Source organism: Phacochoerus africanus, chromosome 8, assembly GCF_016906955.1.
Source record: "Phacochoerus africanus isolate WHEZ1 chromosome 8, ROS_Pafr_v1, whole genome shotgun sequence".
NCBI lineage: Eukaryota > Metazoa > Chordata > Mammalia > Artiodactyla > Suidae > Phacochoerus > Phacochoerus africanus.
The window spans coordinates 63,149,813-63,172,923 of NC_062551.1; the positions used below are offsets into that span (position 1 = coordinate 63,149,813).

General features: G+C 62.8%; 1 protein-coding gene across 11 annotated transcripts; it reads left to right on the plus strand.

Annotated features, from left to right (window-relative positions):
- Positions 1 to 283: 283 nt before the first annotated feature.
- Positions 284 to 20,851, plus strand: TTLL10 (tubulin tyrosine ligase like 10). 11 transcript variants are annotated; one of them, XM_047791135.1, is made up of 13 exons: positions 284 to 5,383; positions 5,524 to 7,932; positions 8,465 to 8,545; positions 8,624 to 8,759; positions 8,866 to 8,984; positions 9,067 to 9,196; positions 10,457 to 10,542; positions 10,924 to 11,095; positions 11,975 to 12,146; positions 12,649 to 12,789; positions 19,473 to 19,589; positions 19,937 to 20,030; positions 20,372 to 20,851. In XM_047791135.1, the coding sequence occupies exons 2-13, from the start codon at positions 7,650 to 7,652 to the stop codon at positions 20,815 to 20,817; spliced, it is 1,977 nt and encodes a 658-aa protein (XP_047647091.1). In that variant the 5' UTR covers positions 284 to 5,383; positions 5,524 to 7,649; the 3' UTR covers positions 20,818 to 20,851. The 11 variants fall into 11 exon arrangements, with proteins under 11 accessions (XP_047647091.1, XP_047647089.1, XP_047647088.1 ...); XM_047791133.1 differs by adding an exon at positions 9,916 to 9,987 and having other exon boundaries at positions 288 to 5,383; positions 8,465 to 8,759; XM_047791128.1 differs by lacking the exons at positions 19,473 to 19,589; positions 19,937 to 20,030; positions 20,372 to 20,851 and adding an exon at positions 9,916 to 9,987 and having other exon boundaries at positions 291 to 4,413; positions 4,830 to 4,855; positions 5,167 to 5,383; positions 8,465 to 8,759; positions 11,975 to 13,092.
- The last annotated feature ends 2,260 nt before the right edge of the window (positions 20,852 to 23,111 follow it).

Genomic DNA, 23,111 nt, shown 5'->3' on the forward strand with positions numbered 1-23,111 from the left:
CCCCTGCCCCTCCCGGTCTCTCCCCACCTCGGTGCCCTAGGAAGACATGGTTCTACCTTAGGCTGCGGGACGCCCCCCTCGAGGCTCCTCTGGGCCCCGGCCGGGCGGCCCCAGACCCAGTTGGGGGCAGTCTCCGCCATCTTACTGGGCAGCATTGGATGGTGTCTGGTCTCTAATACTGCCTGGTAATGATGACGGCGGGGCCCTGCTCGCAGCGACGGGGCCGCCCTCCCCGAACCGGCCCCCAGCCCCGCCCTCTCCCCATGCAGACCCCACCCAGGCCACAGGACCCCAACACTCCCAGGCAGCCCGTCCGCCCACAGCCTGGGGCTTAGGCAGAAAGCTGACCTTGGCCAGGCCCCTCCCCCCAGGCCCGGACGCAGCTGAGCCCCCTTCTCGGCCCCTAGCATCAAAGGCTTCCTGCAGCTGCACGGAGCACCCCACCCCCGGGGGCCGGGATTAGGACGCTCAGGTATCCGGGCCCTGCCCATGGCGCCCAAGCAGGTGCTGCCACCGCACCTGGCAGGTGTGGGCTGAGCGGAGCCGCAGCCAAGGCTTTGGAGGGTGAAGGCCCAGCCCGGGCCCGGGTGGGTGGGCCACCTGGCAGACCAGCAACACCTCCGGCCTTGGTCCGAGGTCCATGGCCCCGGGTTTTCTGGCTCTGGGAAAGCAGGGAGCAGCCTGGGCCGGCCTGCGGAGGGCAAGCACCCAGGTCTGTCCGCGTCCCCGGGCCGAGGCACACCTGGGCCTCTGTGGGCATCTTACCGGACAGTGCTGGATTTCTCGGCTCGACTCTAACACTGTCTGGTAACGATGTTCAAAGGTGACCCATCGCCAGCCAGGAAGTGGCCCGAGGACGTGCGTCCTGAGCTCCTGGACTCAGGGCCGGCTAGGGGATGAGCAGATGGCATGTCTCAGCTCCGGGCACAGGGCCGGGTCTGCCACATCGGGGCCCTCCGTGCCTCCCCAAGTGACCTGAAGGCTGGCCTGAAGGCTGGCCTGGCGGGGACCTGGCCGCTCCCTCCGCGCAAGGGTTGGGTTGGCCCTTTCACTCAACAGAACGGCCGTCGGGCACAGTCAGCAGCCACATGGAAATGCACTGTCCAGCTGGCATGGAGCTGGCAGCCGGCAGCCCTCGCCTCTGCTTCCTGGCCCCTCCAGTCCACCACTTGGGGTCAGACATCCGCCACGCTGTCCCGGGCACCCCCGCCACAGCACCATTGGCTGCTGACCCTCTGCTGAGAGTCCCCAGCTGACAAGGCGCTGGTTTCTCTTACTCCACAAAGGGGGTCGCACTCGCTCAGCCCACTGGGGACACAGGAAGGACAAGAGTGTGTCCAGGTGCCTGGCTCCCGCCCACTGGCCAGTGCGGTGGACGTTCTGTGCTGCTCTCCCTGCCCCAGTCCCCACAGTGTCACAGGTGAGATGGAGAACACGGCCCCTGTCCCAAATCAGTGAGGCCAGGATGGCCCTTTGTTTTATCTTTCTGATGTGACAGCAGCCAGGTTCAGCCGACACAGGCTCAGGGGTGGCACTTGTGCCCTGGGCCCCAGCAGCTCTTCTCAGCGGGGGGTTCTGCTCACCCTGGCTGTGGCTCATTAACCAACGAAGGCCTTCCAGGAAGCTGAGAGGGCGCTGCAGCTACCTTGGCCCAGGATCAGGAGCAGGGGGGCCAGCCTGCTCCCCAGCTGCGCCCACAAAAGTGTGTGCCTCCAGGGCCGCTACCCAATGGGGTCTCGGGAGAGCGCTCCTCGGCACAGCCCTAGGCCAGGCCACTGGGGCCTCTGGGACCTCTCCACAGACGGGAGGATCTGGGGTCTCGCAACCTGCTGAGCCCTCCTGCTTCCTTGGGGCTCCTGCCAAGGGACAGGCAGTGGGGGAGGCCGGGCCCTCCAGAAGGGCCACCAGATGAGACTGCCGCCGATGGGTGTCTTACCAGGCACGGTTAGATCTGGTTCTTCTGTCTAATACTGTCTGGTAATGCCGTCCATTCCCGGCCCGACTGCCGCCCGAGGAGGGCCCCTCGCTGGACGCCGCGTGGAGGGGAGGCCAGGGGCCCATCGGACCCAGCAGTGGCCCTGAACCGACAGTGCACTCCTGCCCAGGCCCAGGCCCTCGTGGGCCCCCAGGGCACAGGCCACCCCATGACCTCCCAGCCCCCGTGGCCCTGACCCGGGGCGCCCCGGGACCCCAAGGTGGTCTTTCTATCACAGACACAAAGGACTGCTGGTGAAATAAAGTGTGTGAGGCTTCCGTGCATGACAGGTGTGCGGGTGCGGGGGCCTGCGGGGCCCCACGCTGAGGGTCTGGGCATAGGTGCTGCAGCCGCTGGGCCGTTGGCACCACCACTGGGCCAGGAGAGACCTGGGGGCCACAGGTCTGGAGCCCCTCCGGAAGCCTCTCCGGGGGGTGACCTCGTCCCTTGCTGCCCCCACCTATCCGGAGGGGGGAGGAGGAGAGGACTTTAGAAAAGCAGCCCCGGCCCCCAACTCCCAGCCCAGGCCACGGAAGAGCAGCCTCTGCTGGCAGCGGCCCCAGAGACAGCCCGGACCACACTTCCCCCGCCCCAGGCGGCACCAGGACCCTGGAGGGCGCTGGGGGTGGAGACCCCACAGGTGGGGCCCCTCTCCTCCCTTCCTCCGGGTCTCCGCAGGTGCCGGGCCAGGCCATCAGACCGTGCCCCACCCACACTGGGCGGAAGGCCAGCAGCCCTCAGGCCCGCCCTGCCCTACCCGCTGGGGCTCAAGATGGCCTGTCGAACGCTGGCTCCCAACCCAAACTTCCGGATGCTGGTGCCACTGCCGGCCTCGTGACCACCCCCCCCCAGCCCCTCCCTCCCCCTGAGAATTCCAAGCAGGTCCTGGGTCCCAACCCAGCTTTACAAAAAAGGACTGGCTGGTGCCTCGGACCCAGGGCTCTGAGGCCAGAGTTGGGGCAGAAGGACCCCTCTGTCCTCCGTCCTCCCTGCCCCCTTCGGGCCCCAGCTCTCTTCTGAGCGCCCTCTGAGAGCCAGGGCAGCTCCAGACCCTGGGGATGGGAAGGCCCTGAGGGAACCAGATGATGAGGAGGCTTGGGGACTGGACACGTCAGAGCAGGGGTTGCTGGCGACCCAGAGGCCGGAGTACTAGGGAAGGAGCAGGGCGTGGGGTAGGGTGAAGGTGACCCAGGAAGGCCTCTCTGAGCAGGCAACCCAGCAGGGACCAGCCGGAAGCCAAGCAGAAGGACCTAGAAGCCAGAGGCGGCCCAAGTGCCAGTGAGAAGGGCTTCCTGGTACAGCCCCAGCAAAGGTGCCAACTCTCCAGCGGGGGAGGTGGGCCTGACCTGCTGGGAGACCCCAACCACCAGTGCAGGAGGATCCCTGCGCTTTTACCCAGAGCAGGGCAGCTGCCCAGTGTACCCGAGCCAAGTACATCTAAGCCCAGAGGCAGCCTGGCCACCCAGCTGCCCTGGGGAGACGCGTGCGCCCTGCGGTTCTGGCGGGTTAATGATTGGCTGCCTTGCTCCAGGCTGTGGAGGCGACTGAGCACCCAGCCCCAGGCCATCGTGGGAAAGGCCGCTGGGCTGGCACCCACACCAGTTTTTTGGGTTATGAGGCAGTTTTTGAGTTTGAGGCTAGATGTCATGATATTGCCACTTGGGCAGCACCCCTCCCGGCGGTGGGGGGTAGTCACAGAGGAGCAGGGGGAGCCTCTGAGGGGCCTGGGCCTCGAGAAGTGATGTGGGAGGGGGCGTGGGCTCCCGAGGGGCACAGTGCAGGGTCCGGGCTCAGGCTGAGGGAGAGCAAGTGGCCTGCCCACCCCAGGTCAGCTCCTAAGGTCAGGACAGCCCTCATCAAGGACTTGGCTAGAGGAGCAGCCCCTACCCCCGGGGCAAAGCGTCTCAGCCACAGACTGGCATGACCACACAGGCAGGCACGTGGCCGGGGTTGCGTCAGGCTCTGACCGGGGTCAGGAAGGCCTCCCCCTAGTGGGGGTTGCTGCACAGGACCCTCAAAGTTCGGAGGGGTAAAGGGGTGGATTCACGTGCTGGGGTGGCCACAGCGAGTTACACAAACGCCGTGTGTTCCCTCAGAGTCCCCGACCAGGAGCCAGGCGTCAGGGCCGCACTCCCACCCCAGGCTCCAGGGAGGGTCCTGCCCACCTCTTCTGAAGCCAGGGCTCAGGGCCTCCCAGGTGTGGCCGCCTCCCTCCAGCCTACCCCGCCCCCGCCCCCCGTCTTCGGTCAGCCTGTCCCCTCTCTGTCTGCCTCCCTCTCGTGAGGACACTGGTCGCTGGATGGAGGGCGCATCAGCTAAAGTCCATCGGCAAGGCCCGTCTTCCCAGTGAGGCTGCGGCCGCAGGTTCGGGGCTCAGGACGAGGACACACACGGGGACCGCGTCCACCCCACAAGAAGCACCCTGAGAAGAGACTCTGGTGACTGCAAGGCTTGGAGGGTGGAGGGGGCGCTGGGCAGGGCCCTGGAGGGGAGCCCCCTTCACCCCTTGGGGGGCGCGGTTTCACCAAGTCCCCGCCTCCTGGATCGTGAAGTGCCGACTCCACACACTGGGGCTGTGACGAGGGGAGAAACACAGCAGGAAAAGCCCTCACACAAAACGTTATGGGGTCAAGTCGGGGTCTGGGCCTGGCTCTGGGGGTTTTGAGAAGGCTCAGGAATGCTCTGGGAGGATGGAGGGCCCAGGCGGACCCCTTCTACAGTCTCAGTCGCTCCCCACTCCACCCCCGCCCGCCCCTGCGGTGCTAGCCTCCTGCCCCTCCCAATCCACCTGCTCTCCTGGGGCTGTGGTTGCTGGGAGACGGTTGCCTGGTCACCACTGTTGTTTCCCGGGCAGAGGACTCACACCACCTGGTCGGGCAGGTAAGTGAGACAGGTGGGCCACCGGCAGGGGTCCAGACCCGGCACGAAGGCTGCGGCCTGCCATCCAGTGCCCCCCACCGGGTCCCCCGGCCCCCAGGAGCCCTGCGGGTCCTCTCAGGACTCTGCCCAGGAGCATAAAGGAGGCGTGGGAGGGGAGGGGAGGGGAGGGGCCACCTGGCTGGGCAGAGGCCCCCCTGCAGAGGGCCCACACCCCTAGGGCCGTGGCGTGAGGGGCAGAGACTCCCAGGCTGGGCTGAGAAGGTCATGCTTCCCGGGGGTGGCAGCCCCTCAGGCCCAGCTCCTTTGCTCAGGACCAGGTCTGTCTCCCAGAGCCAACCCCCAGAAGAACGGCCTCCTAAAGTCCACGGGGAGCCACGTCCCCCCAGGCAGCTCACCCCCGGCCGGGAGGCACCAGCCCATCCAGCAAGGTCAGCACCTCCTAGCGGCCCGTGTGGCCAAACGCGTGTTTCGGAGAAGGCTCCTGGCGGGACTCAGACGTCACCTCCACCCCTTGGATGGTTCCTGCAGGTTTGCAAGCGTCTTCTGCTCATTACACGGGGGCGCCCTTTCCTGCCGGTCTTTTTACCTGACCAGGTAAAAAGTTTACTTACAAATTCATTAGAAAGTTGTTTCCACTGAACCCCCCCCTCCCCCCCGCTCTTCTGCAGCACGTCTGGGGACATCATCCGCCGCGGGCGGCGCCACTGGTGCCCATGTTTTGCCACCATACATAACACCCTGTGAACGTCGTTCCGCGTGAAGATTTGTTTCCATATTTAGAACTGGTCCCTCCAAGAGTCTGAGAAACGCCACTGCTCAGCAGAGGCTCTCGGGACGTCGCTCTGAGCCCTGCGCCCGCCCGCCCTGCGCCCCATGCTGTGGCCCCACCGGCCACACCCTGCAGCCCCAGCCCGGCGCCCCCGCCCGTGCGTGTCCCCGGGTCTTTTCCTCTTCTTAATCGTTGCTGATCTGAATAACGAGAAATGGCAGTTCACAACCTGTTTAATACTCTTTGAAAGCAATCAAACATCTGGAGTTAAGACACGTCAAATAGAGGCACAGGCTCATAAGGCTTGTGTTGAAAGCCAGCGCCCCATGCCCATCTCCGGGCTCCTGTTTCTGGGGCGTGCCCACTGCAGCATCTGCTGACACCACAGAAGTTACCCATCAGTGTGGGGGGCACCCACACCACCCACATTCACAGCACAGCACAAAGAACGCTGCCTCCAGGCTGGCCGCCTTGCTTGGCACTGGCTGGCCCTCTCATCCTCATCACCACCCGGGCCCTCCTTGAATAGGCGTGACCAGGCAGGCGTCTGCGCATGTCCCATGCAGGAACTGTCTTCCCAGCAACCTCACCAGAATGCTGTGACCCCTCCAGCCGGCCCCGCAGTGGGGACACGAGCACAGAGCTGATCCATGCCAAAGTCCCAGCTCCCCTCCCTGGGCCCACCCCTCTGGAGAGAGCCTGCCTCAGGAATCCCCCGAGGGAGGTCTGGAGGTGTCACACCCCGCTGGCTGGTCCCACCCGGCCGGCTGGCTGGTGGCGGGAGCCTTGCCTCCTGCGCTGAGATGTCTCCGGCTGGGTCCCCAGACTCAACAGTCACCCACTTCCTTCTGGAATTCTCCTTTCCAGCCCATTCCCTTGCCATGAACTTCTGACCCTTCTCCCGTATCCTGAGTTTCCAGAGCTCTGCCCCAGTCTCTGTCCCTTGGTTCTAACCGTCCCGCCCCCTGGCGGTGGAAGCTGGTCCCGCCTGGCATGTCCCCAGGGCTGTTTCCCCAGCCTCGTCCCCTCTCTTCCTCTGAGCCTGGCTGTGTGTGTCTCTGTGTGTGTGTCCACCTCTGGCTCACACCTGGGGGCCTCCCTCAGATGCCTGTGGGCGCAGTGGCCGCTCACGTAAAGAGCGCTGGGGGATGGTGCTGACCAGCATTCACGTGGGGGTCCCATGTGCCGGCAGGGGGTGGGTCTCCCAGGCAGCATGGAGAGTCACACACAGGGGCGCACGCGCACACACGCACCCTCCCTGCAGGCTCAGACCTGCCCCCCAGCCAAGCTGGCCCGGTCCAGCCCCCACAGAGAAGCCCTCCTGTTCTGGGGGGTGGGGCTGGGGAGGGGGCTCCGGGTCATCCGCACAGCTCGGCCACCCTCGGCAGGGGTATGAGACCCTCCCAGCGCCTGCTCAGCCCCCGCAGCCATAGCGACAGCTGTTCCTGGTTTAGCCTCTTCTGTCCTAAGTGGAGACGAAGGTCTTGGGCAGCACCTCTGGGGTGACCAGCTGGTTTGTTTGCAAAGCGAGTGTCTTTGGAGATCAGCCTGCTGGCACCTGGTTTGCAAGTGCAGGAGCCTCTCTGGCAGCCAACCCCCTAGGGTGCTGGCTTTCCACTGCTTGTGTTTCTTCAACCCTTCTAAAAGCTCTAGCCTCCCAGGCGGCCCCAAAAGGGGAAGACAAGGAAGGGCTACAGTTCCCTAAAATGTTCCTGAGTTAGGCACCCAGGAGAGGCAGCCCGAATGAGGCATCTTCCTCAGGCAGGGCCGGGGGCAGCAGCGAGGACACTGCCTCGCCCTGACTCTAGGGGTGCCTGCTGAGAGGGCATCACTGCCCGCAGGCCTGACCACAGCCCTCCTTACAGCCTGCACCGAGGCCAAGCACAGAGACACCGGCGCCCACCCGACCGTCCCTGCAGGGGCCTCATCCCCAACAGCCAGGATGCAGAGACGGCCCTGTCCCCAAGGGCCACCAGGCCCCACGGTCACCACGGAGGCCAGAGCCATCCACAAGAGGAAGCCCTAATGCAGGGTGCTGGGCAGCACCCCGCCCCAGGCGGGGTGAGCCTGACCGTGTGCCCAGCTCAAGGGCCAGGGCCAGGGCCACGAGCCACCCGAAGGTCCCGCAGAGGGGTGGGGGCCACATCTTCCCAGGGGTGTCCTTGCCCTGGTGCCCCAATCCCTGCAGCCTGTGGCCACACCCATTTTGCCCACTGCCGGGCACTGCCCCCTCGGACCCAGGTTGGCAAGAAGAGAGGCAAGCGGTCAAGGATGGCAGGGGTCCGGCGGAGCCACGCCCAGGTGCCAGGTGAATGCAGCCAGGGCCTCCTTGGGGACAGGCACCCTATTCCCAGGAAAGGCCTTCTCACGGGGACCACCCACAGTGCCACGCCCTGGGAGAGGGGCCAACAGGACGCCCGCCTAGGTGTGGGATCTGGGCCAGCCAACTGGGCAGGGCACAGCAGAGACCAGGTCTGACCAGGCACACAAAGGGTATTCCTGACCAACGTGGGTCACCCGTGACGTCACGATGGACATTGTGACCCCGGCCCACCCTCCTGAACATGTCCTGGCATCGTGTCTGCCCCCAGCTCCAGCCTCACACCCCGGCCTCTGCCCCATACTGAGCCCCTGCCCTGCTGGTAAGGAGGGATCCTGCCCCTTCCGGGGCTGGCCCTAGATGACGGCCACTGCTTCCTCTCTCCTAGGAGGCCCTGGTTGGGTCTGAGACAGCTGAGATGGGCTGAGACAGCAGGGTCGGGGGGACCTGCCCAGGGCTCAGTTAGATTCTGAAGGGCCACTTCCCCTGCCACCCCCTCTGACGCCCCCCTTGTTCACAGGCTGGGCCCGTGAGAGATCAATGGGGAGCCGCCGAGAAGAGGGGCTCCTACACCAGCTGAGCCAACGGGGCAGAGAGGCAGGTGGGCTCAGCAGGGCCCAGGCAGGGGCAGAGAAGCCACCAGCTGGGCCAGAGCCTCCGACCACCCACCTGCCCGCAGACGACCTGGACGAGGATGACGCTGCCACGCCCCAGGCCACCCTCCTGGAGAAGCACCCTCTGGCGGGGGAGAAGCGGCCGTCCAACAGCGGGCAGGGCCCCTTCTTCTACATTGGAGGCACCAACGGGGCTTCAATGTGAGTGGGGCCTCAGGCCGGGCCCAGCCCCGCGGCCCCCAAGGCCAGCCTGCCATGCACTGGTGGCCCCCACGGCCCCCGGTCACTGCCGCCCCTCCCCCTGCAGAATCAGCTCCTACTGCAAGAGCAAGGGCTGGCAGCGCATCCAGGACGCGCGGCGGGAGGACTACCAGCTGAAGTGGTGTGAGGTCAAGAGCAGGGACACGTACTGCAGCTTCCGGGAAGGTGGGGGCACGGGCAAGGGCTGGGGGTGGGGGTGCGGACCTCCGTGCCACACGCAGCCGCTGCCCGGGCTTTGTAACCCCAGGCGAGCAGCTGCTGTTCCAGCTCCCCAACAACAAGCTGCTCACCACCAAGATCGGGCTGCTCAGCACCCTGAGGGAGCGTGCGCGGGTCGTGAGCAAGACCAGCAAGCCGGCCCCCTGCCCTCAGGCCAGGTGAGCCCGCCCTGGCCCCCGGGGGCCCCCCTCCAGCTGCACACACATCCCCCCACCCGCCAGAGGCTCAGCCCATCGCTAGTCCTGACCGCCCTCCACCCAGCCGGTCTGCCCGTGGTCTGTCTTCCCAATGGCCCAGCCATGGACCCGCGCCCCCAACACCTGCTGCCAGCCCATCCACCCACACCCACAGCTCCCAGCGGTCCTTACGGGCCCGCCCCAGAGCCCCCCACTGGCATCCTGCATTGTCTCCACTGCCCCCCCCAACCGTCCCCCAGATCCTTCCCCGCCCCCACACAGCCTGACCCCCTGGGCATGCTCGAGATCTCAGTCTCCCACCCACCCCCCATCCACTCACTGCCTGGCCATTCACAAGTCTGCCCACCCATCCAAACAGCCACCCACCCTCTGCCTCCCTCATCCACCCCCACCCCGGGGACAGCCCCCCCCCCGCCCCAGCCACCGCCCCGGCCATCTGATGCCATCTTTACATCCCCCTGCCCAGCTGTCCACCTCCACCCATTTCTGCCAGCAGCTCCAGTCCCCCCCCTCCTCCAGGCACCCATCTCCCCCCCAGACCACTTGCCCATCCCCCTACTTCCGTCCAAAATCCATCCAGCCTCCACCCATCCGCAAACCACCAAGCTACTGCCAGCCCCCACCCATTCTCCACACAAGAGGAGCCGCTCAGGCTAGGTCCTGGGTCCTCCTGGGTACAGATCCAGAAAGGACACGACACTGGCCCTCGAAGAGCCTGTGTGGACCAGCCCAGGAAACCTTGGGCCACAGAGGTAGGTTGGCTCAGCCATTCCGCCCTAAACTGAAGGGTGACCTAGCGGTCAGTGAAAGGGGTTAAAGGGCATCCCAGGCCAAAGGACCTGTGCCTGCCACTTGCTCGCTGCCTGCTGGACGCTGTCCTGGCCTGGAGGCCCAGATCTGAATGGACCACGCACAAAGGCCTGAGAGCAACAGGGGTGAGAGCAGGGAGGTGGGCGGAGAGGCCTGCAGAGAAGGCAGGCATGCATGAGCTGGAAAAGAGTGCACGTGGCCAGGGAACAGAAGGTGCAAAGTTCTGCAAGGAAAGGGTTGGGGGCGAGGGGGAGGTGTCAGAGGAACCAACGGCTGCAGGTGCCTGGAGCCGAGCCCAGCTCCCCCAACAGCCTCCTACGGCCACCCTGGGCTCAGGTTCCTGGGAAGGTCAGTAAGCTGACCGGAGGGGACCACCCTCCCCGCGTCCTCCCCACCGTCGTGCCTCCCCAGGGTGCTAAAAATGGAAGAATTTTTCCCAGAGACCTACCGGCTGGATATCAGGGAAGAGAGAGAGGCTTTCTTCACCCTCTTTGATGGTGAGAGGCCCCTGGATGCCAGGCCCGCTCTGGGAGAGACCGGTGTGGGGCTGGACCAAAGTGGGAGCAAGATTAGAGCTGAGTTCAGGGCCTTGCAAGGTCCAGGTGGGGGCGTGGGCAGGGAGAGGAAGGTGCAGCCAGGGTGGGTGAGCTCAGCGCTGGCACCAGGCAATGCAGGGGAGGGTCATGGCTCACCTTTAGCTGAGGCCCAAGCCTGGGGGTGCCAAGCCTGGGGCCATCACGGCTGGAAGGAGTGTGGGTGTGGCCAGGGCTGGGTAGAGTCAGGGCTGCCAGGGACAAGACTGGGGCCCAGGATGGGCTAGGCAGGGATGAGGGGGGCAGGGCAGGGCCGGCCCCAGTCTCAGGCGGCTCTCTCCACAGAAACCCAGATATGGATCTGCAAGCCCACTGCCTCCAACCAGGGCAAAGGCATCTTTCTGCTCAGGAGCCAGGAGGAAGCTGCTGCCCTCCAGGCCAAGACCCAGCGCCTCGAAGACGACCCCGTCTATCGCAAGATGCCCTTCCGGGCACCTCAGGCGCGGATTGTGCAGAGGTGCTGCTCGTGGGTCCCAAAGGGGCGTCGGGCGGGGGCGGGGGGGGCGACCTCGGGCCCGCCGCCCGTGAGAGTCGGTAGGGGTCACAGGGCCCACAGAGGAGTCCTTGGTGGTGGAAGGCTGCGGTACCCCAGCCAGGCCCCTGTCCAGCCAGAGGAGGTGGGGATGTCACACCTGGTCGGGGTCTCAGAGGAGATGCCCCCCCCACAACTCCCAGACCGGTGTGGGGCAGGGAGGGCCTGGGCAGTTTATGCCCCAGTCTGGGTCCTGCACCCTCTGTCCTCCGGCCTCTGCCCCACCCCCCACCTGGCCGGCCGCAGCCATCACGGCTGCAGCCAGAGCAGACCCCCTCCGTTGCTCCCTCCGTCTCTGTCCAAGGGGCACAGTCTAGCCTCAGAAGGGTCCCCTTGGGCTTGCCTGTCTGCCGCTGTGATCTCACTCCTGCAGCTGCCACCCCAGCAGCTGCTCCCAGCCTCTGGGTCTTCAGACCTACAGCCCTCTCACTGGGAGCTCCCCTCCCTGCCTCTCCAAAGCCACTTGCCCTTGAAGACCCAAGGTCACCCCTCCGTTCTCCTCCCAGCAGCTCTCCCACCTCCTCCTCTGCCCTCAGGGGCCCCGAGTCTGCTTCTGCCTCCCGGGCTCCTGGGGAGAGCTGTCCCTGGGGCACCCCGGACCCACACAGTGGGCTGAGCTCCAGGGGCCAGGCCCCCCCCAACTCCCTGACCTATAATATCCCCTTAGCAAGGGTGGGGGGCCTCAGCTAGGGCAGGGGACCCATAGGTCACACCTGAGGCACGTGGCGGGCATGCTGAGGAACTGGCCGGGGTGGTGGTGGGGGGGGGCAAGGGAGCCTGGGCCAGGCTGACCACGCCCCTCAGGTACATCCAGAACCCGCTGCTGCTGGACGGGAAGAAGTTCGACGTGCGTTCCTACCTGCTGATCGCCTGCGCCGTGCCCTGCATGGTCTTCTTCGGCCACGGCTACGCCCGGCTCACCCTCAGCCTCTACAACGCCCATTCCAGTGACCTCGGTGGCCATTTAACCAACCAGGCAAGTGCACCCCACAGACGAGGGCTTTCTCTGCAGCCTGGGACAAAATCACTGCTCAAGAATCCAGCTCCCGGCCTGGGCCGCCCTGCCTGCAGTCAGCACTGCCTCTCACCTTTGGCCACAGCCGGGCACCTGGTGAAAGCTGAGCGCCCTGCCCCCTGGCCCCCAGCTCAGCTCCCTCCGGGTGTGGACCAGGCACGGGCAGGGATAGGAGCCGAGGGCCAGGGTTCTCTGCGAGGACCTCAGTGGAGGGAACCTGCGGGCAGGGGCCTCTGTGGGAGGGTCTCATTAGGAAGAGCGGGTGGCGGCCCTTCCGGGTGCGGGGGTCTGCAGCGACTTCTCCGAGGCCGGTGCTGTGGGAGGGTCTCGGCAAAGCAGGGCCGCTGCAGGGTGTCCTGGGGAGCAGAATCGCCAAGGACCCCTGGGTCTCTGGGTCAGGGTGAGGGTCTCTGCAGGCGCCCACCGTGGGGGCAGGGCCTCCAGGTGCTGCACTGTCCCCCAGTTCATGCAGAAGAAGAGCCCCCTCTACGTGCTGTTCAAGGAAGACACAGTGTGGAGCATGGAGCACCTCAACCGCTACATCAACGACAAGTTCTGCAAGACCAGGGGCCTCCCCCGAGACTGGGTCTTCACCACCTTCACGGTGCGTGCACCCCTGCCCGCCCCCAGGGCAGGACCCCTGAGCGCGCGGCGGGTTGGGGGGGGCTAGTCCTTGGCACGTCCTGCAGGGGGAGCCACGTGCGCTGTGGAAGCTGGCAGCTTGGAGGCGCCTGCAGTGACTCACTGCTCCCTCTCTCTCAAATGAGATCATTCACACAACACACACGTCGCCCTGTCGGAGTTCCCGTGGCGCAGCGGAAACGAATCCGACGGGGAACCGTGAGGTTGCGGGTTGGATCCCTGGCCCCGCTCAGGGGGTGAAGGATCCGGCGTGGCCGTGACCTGTGGTAGGACGCAGATCCGGCTCGGATCTGCTATGGCTGTGGCTGTGGCTGTGGCGCAGGCCAGCGGCTTTGGTGCCAATTCACCTCCTAGCCTGGGAACCTCCACGTGCCGCAGGTGCCGCCCTAAAAAGCAAAAAAAAAAAAAAAGTCGCCCTGTTAGAGAGTACATTCCCGTGGAGTCTGGTTTAGGCAGAGTTGCACGATCCCCACCACTCTGTTATTCTGGAATATGTTCATGGCCCCAGATAGAAACCCTGGACCCATGGACCACTCCCCACGGCCGCGTCCCCCAGAGCCCGGCAGCCACTCGTCTACTTCCCGTCCCCATGGACTTTTCATCTGAAAGAGGCTACACGATCTGCGGGCTCTCCTGGCTTCTTTCTCTGAACATAATGGTTTCAAGCTCTATTTGCATCATTCTTTTTATAAAGGAGTAATATTTCATTGTGTAAATGGATCACGCACGGTTCAGATAAACATTCATCAGTTGATAGACAATGCGGTTGCTTTTACTTTTTTCAATTAAAATTTTTTTTCTTTTTATTTCCACACCTATGGCATGTGGAGGCTCCCCAGCCAGGGACTGAATCTGAGCCACAGCTCTGACATGCGCCACAGCTGCCACAATGCCAGATCCTTTAACCCGCTTCGCAGGGCCTGGGATCAAACCTGTGGCTCCACAGCGACCGGAGCCTCTGCAGTCGGACACGCTGCCCCCTGCGCCGTGGCGGGAACTCCTGCTTTTACTTTCGTCTGTTGTAAACAATGCTGCTGTGAATACCCCGGACAGAGTCTTGCAGGAACATGCACGGGCACGTCTCTTGGGTCCTCGTCGGGGAAGGGAGCTGCACAGTCATGTGGTGGCTCTTGTGTGACCCCTCTGAGGACCCGCCAGACCGCTTCTCACGGTGGCTGCAGTGCTTCCCATCCCATCGCATCGCAGTGTATGAGCGCTCCCGTCCCTCTGTGTCCTTGCTGACATTTGCTATCTCGTTCGTTTATTAGTCATCCCGTGAGCGTAATGTGGTATCTCATTGTGGGCTGATCTGCAGTTTCCTAACGCTCACAACTCGGAGTATCTTTTCATGTATTTACTGGCCATTTTGCTGCTCTAGAAGCGTCTCCGTGGAGACCCTCGGTTTGCTCTTTCCTATAAGGCTGTAGAGCTCTTGACATATTCTGAATTCTAGACCCTTATTAGGGAAGCGATTTGCAAGTATCTGCCCCCCTCTGTGAGCTCTCACTTTCTCCTCCTCCTCCTTCTTCTGGCTGCATCTGCGGCACATGCAGAAGTTCCTGGGCCAGGGAATAAACCTGCTCCACAGAAGGGACCCGGGCCACTGCAGTGACAATGCTGGACACTTAACCCACCGCAGCACAAGGGAACTCCTCCTTTCACTTTCTTGATAATGTCCTTCTGTGCACTAAAGTTATAGATGTTTATAAAGTCTACCTTATCTATTTTTCTTTTTTATCCATGTTTTGATGGCATATTTAAGAATCCATTGCCGGAGTTCCCACCGTGGTGCATTGGAAACAAATCCGACTAGGAACCATGATGCTGTGGGTTCGATCCCTGACCTTGCTCCGTGGGTTAAGGATCCGACATTGCCGTGAGCTGTGGTGTAGGTCGCAGACGCGCTTCAGATCAGCCCTATCCTGGGAACCTCCATATGTCGAGGGTGTGGCCCTGGAAAAGACAAAAAAAAAAAAAAAAGGAATCCATTGCCAAAGCCAGGGCTGTAAAGTTTTTGGTTGCTTTTTTGTTGTTGTTGTTATTGGCCGCCTCTCGGCATACGGAGCTTCCAGGCCGGGAATCAGATCCAAGCCACAGCTGCAACCTAAGCCACAGCTGCAGCAATACCAGATCCTTTACCCACTGTGCTGGGCCGGAGAGCAAATCTGTGTCCCGGGGCTTCCAAGGTGCCGCCAATCCCGTTGCGACACAGCAGGAATTGCAAGGTTGGAAAGATTTGTATCTATGTTTTCTTCTAAAAGTTTTATAGTTTTAGCTCTTTTTGAGTTAACTCTTGTATATGGTGTGACCAAGGGGTCCAGCTTCAGTCCTTTGCCTGTGGCTATCCGACGGTCCCAGGACCATTCGTCAGAGAGACCGGCCTTGGTACTCTGTTGGAAAGCAGCTGACCAGGGGGTATGTGTTTGCTTCCAGATGCTCCGTCTTTACCGGTGTGAGGGTCTGTCCTAAGCCAGCATCATGCGGTCGCGGGTGCAGTAGCTTCCTCCTCTTAACGTGCCGTGTTACCGTGATGGTGTGTGTGGAGTCAGTCTTGTGTTTCTGGGCTAAACATACTTTGGACATGGTATGGTGTTCTGTGAGTATGCTGCTGGGCCAGGTCTGCAAGTTCTTCATTGACTAGTAATGTGTCTCCACGTTTAAGCGAACCTGGTCTATGGCATTTTTTTTTTTGTCTTTTTGCCATTTTTCTTGGGCCGCTCTTGCGCCATACGGAGGTTCCCAGGCTAGGAGTCGAATCGGAGCTGTAGCCACCGGCCTACGCCAGAGCCACAGCAATGCGGGATCCGAGCCACATCTGCAACCTCCTCCACAGCTCACAGCAACGGCGGATCGTTAACCCACTGAGCAAGGGCAGGGATCGAACCCGCAACCGCATGGTTCCTAGTCGGATTCGTTAACCACTGCGCCACGACAGGAACTCCAATATAGCATTATTTTCCTGTACCTTCATCTGCTTTTGGTTACTGTTTGCATGAGATATGTTTTTTCTATCCTTTTATTTTCAACCTATCTGTGTCTTGGGATCTAACACGAGCCTCACAGGCGGTGAATGGAGTGCATTCTGCCCCCATCTCCACCTTTTAGTCGGGAAACTAGGTCCTTTACATTTACCACGATGACTGCCAGGTTCGGATTTACATCTGCTACTTCTGCCCTTTCTTTCCTACAGTCACGTCTTGGCTGTTTCTCAGTTCCTCCATTACTGCCTCCTTTTGTGTTAAATAGATATTTTCTGAGCTGCCCTGGCTCTCAGAGGGCGCTCAGAAGAGAGCTGGGGCCCGAAGGGGGCAGGGAGGACGGAGGACAGAGGGGTCCTTCTGCCCCAACTCTGGCCTCAGAGCCCTGGGTCCGAGGCACCAGCCAGTCCTTTTTTGTAAAGCTGGGTTGGGACCCAGGACCTGCTTGGAATTCTCAGGGGGAGGGAGGGGCTGGGGGGGGGTGGTCACGAGGCCGGCAGTGGCACCAGCATCCGGAAGTTTGGGTTGGGAGCCAGCGTTCGACAGGCCATCTTGAGCCCCAGCGGGTAGGGCAGGGCGGGCCTGAGGGCTGCTGGCCTTCCGCCCAGTGTGGGTGGGGCACGGTCTGATGGCCTGGCCCGGCACCTGCGGAGACCCGGAGGAAGGGAGGAGAGGGGCCCCACCTGTGGGGTCTCCACCCCCAGCGCCCTCCAGGGTCCTGGTGCCGCCTGGGGCGGGGGAAGGGTGGTCCGGGCTGTCTCTGGGGCCGCTGCCAGCAGAGGCTGCTCTTCCGTGGCCTGGGCTGGGAGTTGGGGGCCGGGGCTGCTTTTCTAAAGTCCTCTCCTCCTCCCCCCTCCGGATAGGTGGGGGCAGCAAGGGACGAGGTCACCCCCCGGAGAGGCTTCCGGAGGGGCTCCAGACCTGTGGCCCCCAGGTCTCTCCTGGCCCAGTGGTGGTGCCAACGGCCCAGCGGCTGCAGCACCTATGCCCAGACCCTCAGCGTGGGGCCCCGCAGGCCCCCGCACCCGCACACCTGTCATGCATGGAAGCCTCACACACTTTATTTCACCAGCAGTCCTTTGTGTCTGCGATAGAAAGACCACCTTGGGGTCCCGGGGCGCCCCGGGTCAGGGCCACGGGGGCTGGGAGGTCATGGGGTGGCCTGTGCCCTGGGGGCCCACGAGGGCCTGGGCCTGGGCAGGAGTGCACTGTCGGTTCAGGGCCACTGCTGGGTCCGATGGGCCCCTGGCCTCCCCTCCACGCGGCGTCCAGCGAGGGGCCCTCCTCGGGCGGCAGTCGGGCCGAAAATGGGGTATTTTCTAATGCACCATTCCTAGTGTCATCTCTTTAATTATGTTTTTAAGTTATTTTCTTAGTTGCTGCCCTCAGGATTACCGTTAACATCTTAAGTTGTAACAATCTCATTCAGATTAATACCAAGTTTTTGTTTTTGTTTTTTTTCTTTTTTTGTCTTTTTAGGGCTGCACCCCCGCAGCACATGGAGGTTCCCAGGCTAGGGGTCAAATCGGAGCTGCAGCTGCCGGCCTACACCACAGCCACAGCAACACCGGATCCGAGCCGCATCTTCGACCTCCACCACAGCTGTCAGCAACGCCGGATCCTTAACCCACTGAGCAAAGCCAGGGGTCGAACCCACAACCCCATGGTTCCTAGTTGGATTCGTTTCCGCTGCACCAGGACGGGAAGTCCGGATGACAATTTTTTTTCAGCATTTTGAATGTGTCATCCCACTGCCTTCTGGACTCCGTGGTTTTGGATGTGATACTGGCTGTTGACCTCACCCAGGGTCCTTTACGACGAGTGGCTTCTGTTCGCTGCTTCCGACGCTGGCTCCCGGTCTTTGTCTTTTGAAAGGTTGCTTATGCTGTGGTGGATCTTTTCCATTTACCCTAGTTGGAGCTCACTGACCTTCTTGAATGTGTAGATTATTTCTCATCAAATTTGGGGAGTTATCTGCCGTTATCTTCTCAAAAACTCTTCTCACCTCTGTCCCTCCTTTCTTTCTGGATTCTCCTTCTGCTGGTCTGCTCCATGGTGCCCACAGTCTCTGCAGCTTGATTTTCCGCCATTCCTTTTACTTTCTTTTTCTTTTTCTTTTTATCTTTTTAGGGCCACACTCGCGGCATATGGAGGTTCCCAGGTTAGGGGTCCAATTGGAGCTAAAGCTGCTGGCCTACAACCACAGCCCACAGCAACACTGGATCCTTAGCCCACTGAGCAAGGCCAAGGATCGAACCTGCGTCCTCATGGGTCTGGTCAGATTCGCTTCTACTGAACCACGACAGGGACTCCACTCCTTTTATTTTCTGTTCCTTAGACTGGATCATCTCAACTGCCTTATCTTTCAATAACTCACATGTCCTGTTGTGCCTCTCTAGCGATTTTTTATTTCAGTTATTGTATGTTTCAACTCCAGAATCTCTCTTTGGCTTCCTTTTATAATTTCTATCTCTTTACTGATATCCCATCTTTGGTAAGACGTGGTTCTTCTATTTTCCTTCAGTTCTTTTCAAGTGAGGTCTTCCAAGGAACCACAGGACACATCACCACAAAGGGCCACGATTCTTCCCAGACAGGGCCATCCTGCTGTCTCCAGCCCTGAGCACGCAGGCTTGGAAGTGAGGACAAAAGTAGGGCAAGTTAAACTGCTACAAAGCTTGCTGTTGTTACCAAGAGTCAAGATTTGGCTTGAAGACACCCTCTTCGGGCCACTGAACACCAGAGTTCCGAGAAGGTCGATGCTGAGAGGCTGGGCCAGGTTTTGGTTGGTTGTATGGAGCGGCTCGTCTCTGGGTGCCCTTCCTCTGCCAGTTGTGTGATGCCCTCCCTGTCTTTCTTGAACCTGCTCCACATGGCTTCTCCCTACTGTTTCCCTGAAATGCTTGCAAGGCTTGTCAGTGACCTCCTTGGCACCAAACCCAGACACAGCCAACCCAGACACAGCCCCCCATTCCCTGTGGCTTCCAGGACCTTGCCCCTCCCTCTCAGCGCCCCCCCCTCCCCCGGCTTCCCACCACTGCTCTCTGGAGGTCCAGGGCTTGGCCTGAAGCTCTGCTCTTTCATCTGCACCCATTGGCGATGGACGTCTCCTGACTTTAAATTCCAACTATGTGCTTAAGAGTCCACATCCAACATCCAGCCCTGATCGCTCCCCTGAACCTGAACCCTGGCCTATAACACCCCATCTGCAAGCTCACAGCTACCTCAGACCCCCACGGCCCTCTTCTCCTGGGCTGACGGGGGCTCCATCCTTCCAGAGTCTCAGACCAAACACCTGGGAAGACCCTTCCTTCCTGCTTCATCTTCTCCATCAGCACGTGCGGTGTCACGCCCAGCACAAGGTGTCCGATGGCTCACACGTCCCTCTTGTGTCTCTCTCCCCTGTGAGGGAGCTGCTCGAAGGCAGAGACCCCTCGTAAGCCCTCTCCACTCTCCCCCCAGTACCTGCCACACAAGAGGAATCCACACATGTGCTGCAGGATAAAATGAGAGTGAAGGGCTCTCTGTGAGCCTGAGACTCTGAAACGTGAACGTGTGGGCAGGTGTGGGAGCGCAGGCGAGGGGTGTCACTGTGGCTCTCCAAGCTTGGCGAGTATAATCAGGGCCCACAGGTGACACCAGTGACCCCTCCCTGCCCCACCCGCAGAAACGGATGCAGGAGATCATGGCCCACTGCTTCCTGGCTGTCAAATCCAAGCTCGAGTGCAAGCTAGGCTACTTCGACCTCATTGGCTGCGACTTCCTGATCGATGAAAACTTCAAGGTGCTGCTGAGGTGTCCCTCGGGGGTGGGGCCTGGCAGGCAGGTACAAGGAGCAGGGGCCCTCAGCGTGCACCCTGACCATCAAGGCGGGCATCCAGCGTGGGCAGTCAGGTGCCCTCCCTAGCCCTGGGGGTGGTGTGCATAAGGTTTTGCTCCCCCTGCACCTGGGAAGCCCCGAAGGCCTGACCCTCAGACCCCCAGAGTCTAAGCCCCTTAGGCAAATGGGGGACCGAGGCCATAAAAGGGAAGCAACCTGCCCAGGTCACTTGTCTTAATGGGGACCAGGGCCTTGGCCTCCCGCTGGCCAAGTGATAAGCTGGGAGGGGTGCTAACCAGCGCTGGGTCCAGGTGTGGCTGCTGGAGATGAACTCCAACCCCGCCCTGCACACCAACTGCCAAGTCCTGAAGGAGGTGATTCCTGGCGTGGTCATGGAGACCCTGGGTGAGGCCCTTGCCCAGCCCCTGGAGCCCTCAAACCATCACCCCCCACCCCCCCACCCCCGGCCCCGCTGTCCAAGTCCTGGATAGGACAGCCTACCCTCTCCCCCGGGTTCAGACGCACACGCACCTGGCTGGCCAACATCCCTAGGGCCCCGCGGCAACCCACCCACTGCTCATGCCCCTACGGTCCCCACCAAGGCTGTGCCTGCCCACGGAGTCCCACCCCCTCACCACCTCCTCCGCTCCCAGAACCTCCACCCCAGCCGGCAACCCTGACGCCGGGGAAGCTGGGTCCTGACCCTGGCTTCCAGCCCCGGCCCGATGCCCCCTGCTCACCTCCAGACCTGGCGCTTGAGACCTTCCGGAAGAGCCTGCGCAGCGAGAAGATGCTGCCTCTGCTGACCCAGCGGCGCTTCGTGCTCCTGCACAACGGCGAGGCGGACCTGTGGCCGCGCCCGGGGGGCTCCCGCAGCGTCCCCCGCCCGCCCGCCCGCGACGCCACGGCCTCCGCGCCACCCCCGCTCCGCGCCGCCGACTGGCCGGGCGCGCGCAGGCCCGCGCCTTCCCGGGGCCCCGGGGGCGCGCCCGGGCGACCCCCGCCCGCGCAGCCCTCCTCCGCGCCGCGGCGCTGCCGGCCGCCCTCCCCGGCCCCCGACGGCGCCCAGGACCCGGACCCCGAGGCCCCGGGCAGCGGGCGGCCGCGGGTGGGCGGCGGGGACCCGGCGCAGGAGCCGTCTCCGGGGCCCGCGCAGGAGGAACGCAAGGACGTGGGCTACCGCGGCTCCTAGCAGGCGGGCCACCAGCGTCCAGTAGGGGACCTATAAAAGCTACTTTGTTACAAACGCGGTCTCTGCAGCGGGTCCGCGGGCTTTCGGCACCCTCAGCCTCCAGACTCTTCCCTGGCAGCGTCCCTGGCCCCCACCTGTCCTCCCTCTGCCCCACGAGCCCTACCCCACTGCTGGGATCAGTCCTTGGGAGCACAGGGGTGGAGAGATAAGGGAGTCTGTCCTGCGGGAAGAGGAGATGAGCCCCAGATGCCTCACTCTGCCCATCATGGGCTCCTCCGCCTGGGGCAAGCAGTTCCCCAACTCCTGGACCCCCACCCATCACCTGCGCCTCATCGCCCCCCAACCCCGGGCCCTCCTGCAGCCCCTCAGCCCACCTGACCCCAACTGCCTGGCTCAGTGTGCCCCAAGAAAGAGTCTGGCTCCCCATGAGCCCCTCTAGATCCCCACAGCAGGGCTTCCTCAAATCCAAGATGTTCCTCAGAGGCCGTGCCTGAGACGTGCCCACGGCACCCAGCACAGCTCTTTACCCGGCCTTCAGAGCCGCAGGGCCCTGAGCTCACTGCCTGCGACGGCCCCTGACTTTGCTGCAGGCGGGCCCTGTGGAGGCCTAGAGGACCCAGGCCATGGGCGGCAGGCACGTGGTCATGGCAAGACAGTGCCCTCGGGGATGTGCCGAGCCAGCACGTCCCTATGTTCCCCACGGGCCGGCCGGATGTGTCAAACCCCTCCCACCAAGTGTCCTGAGCCATCACCCCCTCTCCACCCCTGCCCCCCACACCCACCCTTGCCCTCACCTCACCAAATGGTCACTGCCAAGTCCCAGGCCCTCCTGCTGCCCGCCCACCTATGCTCCCCACCCCAGCAGGCTCCACCACTAGTGGGAGGGGCTGTTGGAACCCCTGCCCTGCATTAGAGCGCCACGGGGCCTGTCTTCCCACGCTGGCCACCTGCCACTCCTTCCCCAGAGATGCCAGAGCCACAGTCCCTCTAGAGGGCAGCGCTGCCAGGTCTCTGGCCAGCACCCTGGAGGTGTAGCTGGGAGCCAGAGACTGGGGCTCCGAGAGGTAGGGCCAGGCCTCCCCGGGTACAGACCCGGGGAAGGGACTGACCTGTCCTGTCACTCACAGCCTTCCCACCCACACTCCCCTCAGCTTCCTGCTGCTGTGGCTGGCGTGTGCAGTCCTCAGGCCAGGAGTGCACTTGTCACTGTGCGACTGGGGCTCGGGAGCCCTGAGTCCCCTCCCAGCTTGTCTCATGGGCTCTCCATGAGGGGTCAAGCTCAGCAGTGCCTCCTCTGCAGCCCGCTGGCCAGCTTTGTGCCCCAAGTCTGGAAGACCAGCCTCTACCAGGGAGAGGGGGCCTCCTGGGGGGGAGGGCCAAGTGCACCCCTGTCTTCACAAAACCCACACCTGGGACTTTGGGGTCAGGACCACCTTCCCTGCTGGCTACAGAGCCATGTCAGCTCGGGTCACCTCCTGATAACGCCAAGGACCCTCTGTTCCTCCTGCCTCAGCTCCCAGGCTTCTCCTTCCCCTGGACTCTACCTGCATTGGCTGGGGCTCCTGATGGGCCCCGTGGTGGCCGATGTGTGGTCCCGGGATGTTCCAGCTCTCCTCCCAGCCAGAGTGGGACTGTTCCCCTGGCCCAGCCAGCCAGTCAAGGCCGCATTTGCAGAGGTGACCTTATCCCCAGGGAGAGGCTGGCTCTGCTGCCTCTGTCATCCCTGGGCTCGGAGAGGATGCAGTGGCCCATAGGCACCTGTGTGGGGCAAGAAGTGCAAGTCCTGACTGAGCCCCCATCCCCAGGCTCCCCAAAGCCCTGGCCAGACTGCTGGCTTGGGCCCCTGGCACCTCCTGAGAGCATGGATGTCAGTCAGTGAGGTGTCCCTGCTGTTTGTCTGTCCATCTGGATCCTCCCCAGCCCCTCCCAGCCCACACTCGGCCTCCTTGCCAGAACTGCAAGGGCTGCAGGGAGGGCAGGCAGGGGGCCAAGTCTGGGCTGTGGGTACCTGGGCAGGTACAAGGTGTGCCCCAGTCCTCAAATGATGTGATGGGTGGCGGGCACAGCAGAGACAGCCGGGCCTCAGCAGTGGCTTGAGAGCCAGAGTCAGCAGCAGGGCGGGGGTGCCCCTCCTAGCGCCCAGGACAAGGCTGCCCAGCGCTGCAGCCCAAGCTGCGTCTCCCCGTCCCTCCCACCCCTGTTTCCCCTCTACTCTCTCCCCATCTCCTCCAGGGGTGAGTCCTGGGTCCTGCTTGGGGAAGCGGAGGTGGGGGGGTCATGCCATGTCTCCCACC